The following is an 8909-nucleotide window of genomic DNA, read 5'->3' as shown; positions in this document are numbered from 1 at the left end:
TGTGTGTGTGTGTGTGTGTGTGTGTGTGCGCGTGCGTGTCTGATGTGTGTGGGCTCTGTTGCAGGTACGAGTGGCAGGGGAAGATTGAAGAAGACAGTGAAGTTCTGCTGGTGAGTCAGTCAAACACATTTCTTTCAGTATCTCCACCAGTAAACCCAGACGGGTTCATGAAATCTTTTCTACAGACGAGATGTCAATGAGAAATCCCGTGGATCCAGCAGCAATAAAATACAATTCAGTGTGTAAAAACACATTTAATATGTGTAGTGAAGAAAAGCAAACCCCTAAACACAACAATGATTAATCAGAAGTCTTTTATTTTTGCTGTTAATTAATTCCAGAAATATGATAGCAGGGATTATGATTTAGTAGATTCAGTCTTATCTGATGTTTAGACGCCATGCTGCTGTAACGTAACACTGGTCAGCGTTTCATGAGAAATATCATTGACTGCCCTTTGCATTAATAATTGTAAAGTTTTATTTCCAGTGATAACAGATCAGAATGATTCTTGAAGCGTACTGAAACACATTGAGTAGACCAGACGAGTGATCTTTATGTTTTTTGTCTTTCAGATGATTAAGACGAGAAGCTCAAAGGTTTCAGCTCTGGCTGAATATGTCAGGTATCACCAGATGTCCGGTCACTACAGTCTGTACCTGCTCTCGAGATGTTGATTATGATGTCAGAGATATTACTGATGATGATGCTTGTTCTGCAGGTCGAATCATCCGTATGAGGTGGCAGAGGTGATCAGTTTGTCCATTGATCAGGGAAACCCGCCGTATCTGAAATGGATCAGTGACACTGTACCCGAGTGACCGGCTTCTCTCACACGCTGCACTTCAGACTCTTTACAGCCATCTTAACTGAATATGAGAATGATACCTTAAGTTTCTTTCATTTGATGTTTATCTCTAGAGTAAACTGTGTCTTTCCACAGCACACCACACGTGAAATATTAAAGAGCGTCTCTGAGCAGAGTGTGATGTACGAGCAGTTTGTGTGTCAGCTTTGTTTGTTCCTGTTCCGTTTGTGACCATCAGTTTTATATATGAGAAACGTTTCCGTTCAAATGATACATAAAACACTTGTATTGTCATTTGTTCCAGAGAAAATGATCAACTGAATGACTGTGCCCCTGACCTGTACATTAATACTGTAATAAGAGATGTTCCTGCCACTCAGCCTGATATAAAAACAACGTGCGTGTGTGCGTGTGTGTAGTCAAGTCGAGGTTTTCTCTAGTGTTCTGTGATACCGTGTCCAAGATATGAGCCGTGTTTGCACAAAATGAATTAAATCATGTAATTGATCTGATGTTTACATTTAATATACAGCGGGTAAAATAAGTATGAACACGTCACCATTTTTCTAGTAAATATATTTCTAAATGTTCTGTTGACATGACCTTTTCAGCACAAGTCGGTAACAACCCAAGTAATCCATACATACAACGAAAACAAATAGTTTCAGAAATTGTTATGTGTAATAAACTGGAATGAACCAGGGAAAAAGTGTTGAACACTCTTACTGAAATTGACTGAATCCTTCACACAGAAGCCTTGAGTGGGTGTTGAGCTTCAGGACACCCCCTGTATCTGAGAAACTAGTCGCATGCATTGCTCAGGTGTGATTTTGGCCCATTCTTCCATACAAACAGTCTTCAGAACAGAACGTGGGTCTTTTCTATGAACTCTGATCTTAAGTTCCTTAAATAGATTTTCTATTGGATTCAAGTCAGGGGATTGGCTGGGCCATTCTAGCAGCTTGATTTCTTCTCTGAAATCAATTGAGAGTTTCCTTGGCTGTGTTTAGGTTCTTGCTGAAATGTCCACCCTCGTTTCCTCTTCATCATCCTGGTAGATGGCAGCAGATTCTTATCAAGAATGTCTCTGTGCATTTTCCATTCATCCTTCCTTCAACAATATAAAGTTTGCCAGTGCTGTATGATGAATAACAGCCCTGCACCATGTTGTTTTTGGGTTGATGTGCAGTGCCACTTGACCTCCGAACATGGTGTGTATTATGACATCCAACGAGTTCAATTTGGGTCTCATCTGACCAGACTATATTTTCACAGGCTTGTCTAAATGTTGTGCAGCAAACTTTAAATGAGCTTCAATGTGATTTTTCTTCAGCAATGGAGTCTTGCGTGGTGAGCGTGCACCCAGGTCATGGTGGTCGAGTGCTTCACTCATCGTCTTAATTCCAGGTCTTTCTCAAGCTCTCCACAAGTGGTCCTTTGCTCTTGGACAACTCTTCTGATCATTCTTTTCACTCCTCTGTCAGAACTCTTGCGAGGAGCTGAGCACCTGGCCGTGGCCGGTTTAGGGTGAAATGATGTTTGTTTCTACTTCCGGATTATGGCCCCAGCAGTGCTGACTGGAACATTGAGAAGTTTAGAAATCCAACGCCATCGGTATGTTTGTTTTGAGAGAGCTCTTTGCTTTAACCCATCATGAGATGTTTCTTGTGTGACACCTTTGTAATGAGACGCCTATTTAGAGGCCATCAGCTGGGACTGAGGCCTAGTCCACACGCACACGGGTATTTGCATAAACAGAGTTTTCCTCCTTTGTTTAAAAAAAAGAAAGAAATAGTGTCCACACTAAAACACGCTTTCAAAAGCATGCCAAACCAACAGGTGGCGATATAACCCTAACCATAAAGCTGTGTTGGCCAATCAGAACCCTGGAATCTGACGTCAATCAAAGGAGATAGCGGCACGCATTCCAACGTCATACGCCAAATCACCGTCTACACGACAACACTGAAACCGGAGTTTCTAAAAACCTTCACCCTGGGAGGGAGTTTTCAAGAAGGTTTGGTTTCAGTGACCGAGTGCTGCTCTTGCGTGTGGACGAACGGCGCTTTTGAAAATACCCGTGTTGGTGTGGACAGGGCCTTAACTAGCTGACGTTATTTTCCACTGACAAGGGCCAGGATTGCTTTCTATTTACGGATCGATTTCAGCTGGTGTCTTGGCTTTCCATGCCTTTTTGCACCTCCCATTCTTCATGTGTTCAATACTTTATCCCCGGGTCGTTACTCTTTATTATTTCATTTCTGAACTTATTTGTTTTGTTTTCTGTGTATGTATGGATTACTTGGGTTGTTCCCGACACGAACACCACAGAGCTCTTAAATATCTGAACACACAAATCACACATGACGGCAGGAGCTTGAAGATGTCTGTTATATATGAGAATCAAACCTGAGAAAAGAATATTCATTTTTGTCAGCTGTTGTGTTCATAACGTGCAGCTGTTCCACAGTTTTCTACAGACGGACATTTGTTTTTGGGTGTTGAATGAAGCAGTGATGTTTGTCATCATTACTTTGAGGTCAGAGGTCACAGAACTCTCATCTTTCTGGTGTCCACCACTGGACCTTTTTCCCCTCAATATTACAGATAACTGATTTCCAGGGCAGAGACTCTCTCTGTCAGGTATTGATCTGCTCTTTGTGCTCCGTTGCGAGCAGCTGTGGGTTCAGGGTTCAGACTGATGGAGCGGTCACCTTCTGCTCTTCCAGTGTCCCGCTGGCACCCGTTCCTCCCACCGCGGAGCTCCGTCTTCTCATCGCTCTTCATCTCTCCAGTCTCGTTGCCTTTCAGAAGATTTCTGGGTTCCAGTTCTCTCCGGATCTCTTCCAGCGGTACGGCCATCATTCCCGTCCCCTGCTGTTGATCCCGGTTGTCGACACGTCGAGATGAGCGACACAGAGCTTTCCTGAAGCCTCTTTTAAAGTTATCCGACAGAAAGCCGTAGAGAATAGGGTTAGCGCAGCTGTTGGCGTAAGACAGAACCACCACGAAATAATAGAGTCCGCGGAACTCTCCCGGGAGCAGAACCAACAGGTTCACGATGTTCAATACGTAAAACGGCAACCAGCAGAACACGAACACCGCCACAACAATCACCACCATCCGCGTGATCTTGCGCTCTGACTTTCTGCGTCTGAGAGACGAGACTCGAACCCTGCGGCCGGAGCTGCGTACCTTCACCACGATCAGCAGATAGCACAGGCAGATCACCGTCAGCGGGCCGAAAAATCCCACTGCCGCCGTGTAGATGATAAAAGTGGCTTTCCAGACCTCCGCTGGCTCCGGCCACACGATGCTGCAGTTTCCATCATCCTGCAGAACGTCCGCAAACACCACCACGGGCAGAACGACCAGGAACGACACCGCCCACACCGTGGCATTCACCGCTTTTGCCACCCGCGGCCGGCGCCACCTAGAGGATCGGAGGGGATGCACTACAGCCAGATATCTGTCGATGCTCATCACGGTCAGGCAGAAGATGCTGGTGAACTGATTTATGGCGTCCACCGTCATCACCAGACGACACATCAAAGAGCCGAAGGGCCAGGAGAGGAGAGCGTTTTGCACGGCGAGAAAAGGTAAACCTAACATGAAGAGTTCATCGGCTATGGCCAGGTTTAGGATGTAGATGTTTGTAACAGATTCGGCTTGAGAATATCGCAGCACAATGTGAATTACAAGAGTGTTTCCGATCAGACCGACTATACACACGGTGATGTAGATCAGAGGGATGAGCACACCGGCAGCGTCTGGCACGTTTGTGAAGTTGTGCGGGGATCCGTCTGGAGACAGATCGCTCGGAGAGGAATACGAAGGAGAGGAGGTTTGACTGAGATCTGAAGTGTTACTCCAGACGTCTTCTGAGGGCTGGGAGACGAAGCTGAGGGTCGATGTCCTTCTGTGGATCTCCATCACTACAACAAACCGCTCGGGACACCTGCAAGTGAGAAAACACTGACGTCATTACACATTCAAATGATCCAAATGAAAATGTCAAAAACACACATTTATTTTGCTGTTCTGTCTGTCACGCTTGTGTGTTGTCGTTGCGCAAGTCTTCTTCTCTTGTGTTTGACATGTGGGTTAAAAATGACACGAAGGTGAGTACATGATGACAGATCACCCAAACACGGTTCATGTCTAAACAAACGGAATCATGTAAGTCAGAACATGCGTCAGGTTCCGGAACAAACACGTTAAGTCAGGTCAGTCTGGCAAGAATTGAATGTAAGTATTGACTGAAAGGGTGAACGTGAAAGCGACAGGAGAGTCACATCTGAGCTTCATGAAATCAACATGATGATGGTGTTTGTGGGTCTCATCTCGTCTCTCTCTAATGCACGTTAATGAAGGATGAGGATGAACACATGACTCAAAGCACAGGACACTTCATTAAGATGAAAACATGCAGAATAAATTCTCTGCTGGACTGTGTTTCTCTGTCGGGTTGAAACCCGTTCTCGTGAGTCTGCGTAACTGACACCAATTACAGCATCTGGCCGGTGATTTCAAAGGCACAGCGTCATTATTTTGCCTGTTATTCTTCTGTTTTGATACAGAACTGCTTTTAGGATCCATTCAACAGTGCCGGAAGCTTCTATACAGAGTGCACGAGAGATGAGTGCAGACATGACTGGAATCAAATGTGCTGCCATGAGTCTCCAGTGAAGTTAATGCTGCCGTCTCACCTTAACCGTCATCATCTTAAGAGTCTCTGTCTTTCAACATCACTGTGAGCCTGATGTCAAACTGCAATGAACTACATTTAGATATATAGTGAAATAATGAAAGAGAGCAGACACAACACGCATCATGCTCATTGAGTTCTCTGGAAGACAGCTCCCATGCGAAAGACAAATCCCAGATGAGATCTCTAACGGCTCAGTTATTTCTCTTAGACATCAATGAGGTTAAATCGAGGGCAAAAGGAAACTTTTACTTAAGTCTCATCTGTGATATTGCTCTTGAGAAAAATGTGTCTGTCATTCGAGTTTGAGAAGAGATGTCAACAATGTGTCAAACTGAGCTCAGATGTGTCTCGTCTGCAATCAAAAGTCAATATGACTGAAGATCTCGATATCAACTCAACCATTTCTCATCACACTGACTCAAATCCAGATGATTTCACCTCCACGATCTACATTCATTTACACCTCCACACTCTCATTTCGTTCTCTTTTTACTTCTCTTCAACAATTTTAAGAGAAACATCTGAGATTAAATTGAGACTTAAATGAATTCAGGTCAAATGTCTTATATATACAGTACACATTTCTTCGTGGACGTTGCTCGGTGGCTTTGGTCGGGGTCACTGAATGCAGCTATGACACGTCAGAGGAGATCTGGCCCTCCCGGCTGAGCCTGGTTTCTCCCGAGATTTTTTTTTCTCCATTATTCAGCATTGGAGTTTGGGTTCCTCGCCACAGCAGAGCAGTGCAGTGTTGGCTTGCTCACCGGGAGACTGCATTTATTTATTTATTTATTCATTTATTTATTAGATATTATTTATTATAATGATCTTGCTTGGTCTATAAACACCATGCACTGTGCTGTGTCTTACCTTTCTGTGTTTTTCTTATTTGCTCCTGTAAAGCTGCTTTGGAACAATGCACATTGTGAAAAGTGCTATATAAATAAAATTGAATTGAATTGAATTGAATTGAAAGTACATGTGTGCATTTGTCAGACACTTGTATTTACAGCACAATATTTAAAGCTATATATTCTATATGTTAAAGTCTTGTTCGAGTTAACTGATGTTAAGGTGTTGAGCCGGATGTGGTTTGATTGACAGTTATTGTTCTTCTTTCTGTTCAGATAAAGAACGCTTTAACAGATGACCCTGACACACAATAATGAAAAACACAATCTCCCTCCCTGACGTTTGTGTGTTTGTGTGCGCTCTCTATTCTCCTTTATTCTTTTATGCTCTTTTACACGCTGCACATGTTGAGTCTCCACGGCGACAAACAGAGGCGTACTTCCCCTCTAACGTCTACTGGTGTGTGTGGGTCCCAGTAACTGTGCTGAGAGAGAACACGCGCACACACACACACACGCACGCACGCACACACACGCACACACGCACACACGCACACACACACACGCACGCACGCACACACACACACACACACACACACACACGCACACACACACACACACACACACACACACACACACACACACACACACACACACACACACACACACACACACACACACACACACACACACACACACACACACACACACACAGTGAGGATGATGATGATGAAGAATGTTTGTACGGACTGTTTTTTGTTGTTCTTTTGTGTTATGTAAGATGTATGGCAGGCAGCATTCATTTAAACTCATCACAACAGTGTGTAAAGGCTCAGCTGAAGCTGTAAATGTCAATAGAAGAAATCACTCACAGCAGATTGTTCAGAGAGAGTTTCGATCATCATTGATGCCGGTGAGGATTTTACCTGCTGAAGAACAACAGACATTTATATCAGAAACACACATGTGTGCGTGTGAATCAGAGATGTTAGTTGAGACGCTGGAGTGTTTGATGGAGGTTTATTTATGGTTGTGAATTGAGCAGCGTCAGTGTGAACAGATGTGGAGATCTGGATTAACGACGGATCTGTGAACAAAAGCTTCAGTGGTTTTTATCTTCAGGCAAATCGCTGCTATTGAAATAAATCCTTTCAGTGGAATCTCGTGCATCACAAACATCTGCCGTCCCTGATCAGCGATCAGTCATTACCACAGCTCTTCAATCATTTCATCTTTATTTGAGAATTCAATACCTTTCACTTTAAAAAGAATGAAGTGCATCTGTCATTTATAACGCAATTCACATGCAAATGTGAGTCGCACATGAATCTAGCCTAATGGATGTAAAGAAACACTCAGCGGTTAGTTGGTTTCATATTCAGCACCTGTAACGTGTTAGCACACAAAAGCATTTCAACAAACACGTCAACATGTTTGAGTGTGAATCCCGTAGAAGAGCTTTAATAAAGAAACAGTCCTCACACTTCTGTTGAGAGTGAATTACTGCACACCTGAGTTTCTGTGATATTCAACAGCTGTTGTACCCGTCTGAGCTATAGGATGATTGCTTTACAAAATCGTAGAACGTTATTGAAAGTCAAAATAAATCTGTTATTCGAATTGTAATTTCTGCATTTGGTTTCAAATATTGTGATATTATTGTTGCCTACAGTGAACCTTGTGTATTGAATTGTATTGATACAGTCTTAGAAGACTTTCATCTGAATGTCTGTGTTTATAATGTCTTTAATCTGATATCATGTTCAACAGCAGTGTCAGTATCAAACTGAGAGGATGTTGACCTGATAAACCCTTCAGAACATTTCTTTATCTTTACAGAGTCACAGTGATGTATAAATGTGTGACATATGACTTGTGCATGCAGTTCACAGGACTACACGTGTTTGTTTACATGTATCTCTCACAAAAACAACAGCTTTAAATGTCAAACACAGAATCACTTCAGTTGAGTTTAAAATCACAGAGTAAAACAGAAACTTACCCATAATAAACTTCAGTGCGTCTTCACCTGCACGCGCCGCTCTGAAGAAATGAAACACAGCCGCCGCTGCAGCAGCACCGCGCGGAAACACAGCATCCCGTTTCCAGGCAACCGGAGCAATGATGCTGTGTGTGTGTGTGTGTGTGTGTGCGTGCGTGTGTGTGTGTGTGTGTGTGTGTGCGTGCGTGCGTGCTTGTGTGAGAGAGAGTTAAGAGATGTTAGTGTAGATTTTCCTCAGAGATTACACATGGAAAATCTTCCTCGTGTTAATGTGGGCACATGTGGGGTCAGATAGACCTGATGAGATCTTTCTGACTGCTGTGTTTTTAAAACACAAAACAAAAACACATCCACAGCTGAGGATTTGAGAAAGAATCAAACAACACTGAGGATTTCAAGAAATCATTTCTTATTGTTTATGTTGTCTCATTACTGAACTCTGTTTATAATAACAATAAGATTAAGGATATGGATGTTAAAGTGATGTTTTACTGACTGGTGTTTGTATTGACTGATGTGTACAGCAGGTAGAACACC

At 43.2% G+C, this 8909-nt stretch overlaps 2 protein-coding genes across 5 annotated transcripts in view; one reads left to right on the top strand and one right to left on the bottom strand.

Annotated features, from left to right (window-relative positions):
• Positions 1 to 994, top strand: part of LOC130550483 (protein CutA homolog) — a 9381-nt gene extending 8387 nt beyond the window's left edge. For all 4 annotated transcript variants that reach the window (XM_057327969.1, XM_057327972.1, XM_057327971.1 and 1 more), the window contains 3 exons: positions 65 to 110; positions 576 to 625; positions 722 to 994. In XM_057327969.1, coding sequence (XP_057183952.1) covers positions 65 to 110; positions 576 to 625; positions 722 to 821 — 196 coding nt within the window. In that variant the 3' untranslated portion in view covers positions 822 to 994. The remainder of the gene's footprint in view (positions 1 to 64; positions 111 to 575; positions 626 to 721) is intronic.
• A 340-nt stretch (positions 995 to 1334) lies between these two features.
• On the bottom strand, positions 1335 to 8472 carry si:zfos-169g10.2 (somatostatin receptor type 5). The gene is made up of 3 exons (XM_057327968.1): positions 8373 to 8472; positions 7243 to 7299; positions 1335 to 4766 (listed from the first exon to the last, which is right to left on the bottom strand). The coding sequence occupies exon 3, from the start codon at positions 4739 to 4741 to the stop codon at positions 3410 to 3412; it is 1332 nt and encodes a 443-aa protein (XP_057183951.1). The 5' UTR covers positions 4742 to 4766; positions 7243 to 7299; positions 8373 to 8472; the 3' UTR covers positions 1335 to 3409.
• Positions 8473 to 8909: the final 437 nt, after the last annotated feature.

The sequence above is a fragment of the Triplophysa rosa genome, unplaced genomic scaffold (genome assembly GCF_024868665.1).
Source record: "Triplophysa rosa unplaced genomic scaffold, Trosa_1v2 scaffold346_ERROPOS92138, whole genome shotgun sequence".
NCBI classification, from domain to species: Eukaryota; Metazoa; Chordata; class Actinopteri; order Cypriniformes; family Nemacheilidae; genus Triplophysa; species Triplophysa rosa.
The sequence above is the reverse complement of the archived record's forward strand: the minus strand, read 5'-3'. Positions and strand labels throughout refer to the sequence as shown.

Coding starts and splice junctions, on each gene's coding strand:
- si:zfos-169g10.2 (XM_057327968.1), bottom strand. CDS start 4,741: ATGGAGATCCACAGAAGGACATCGACCCTCAGCTTCGTCTCCCAGCCC.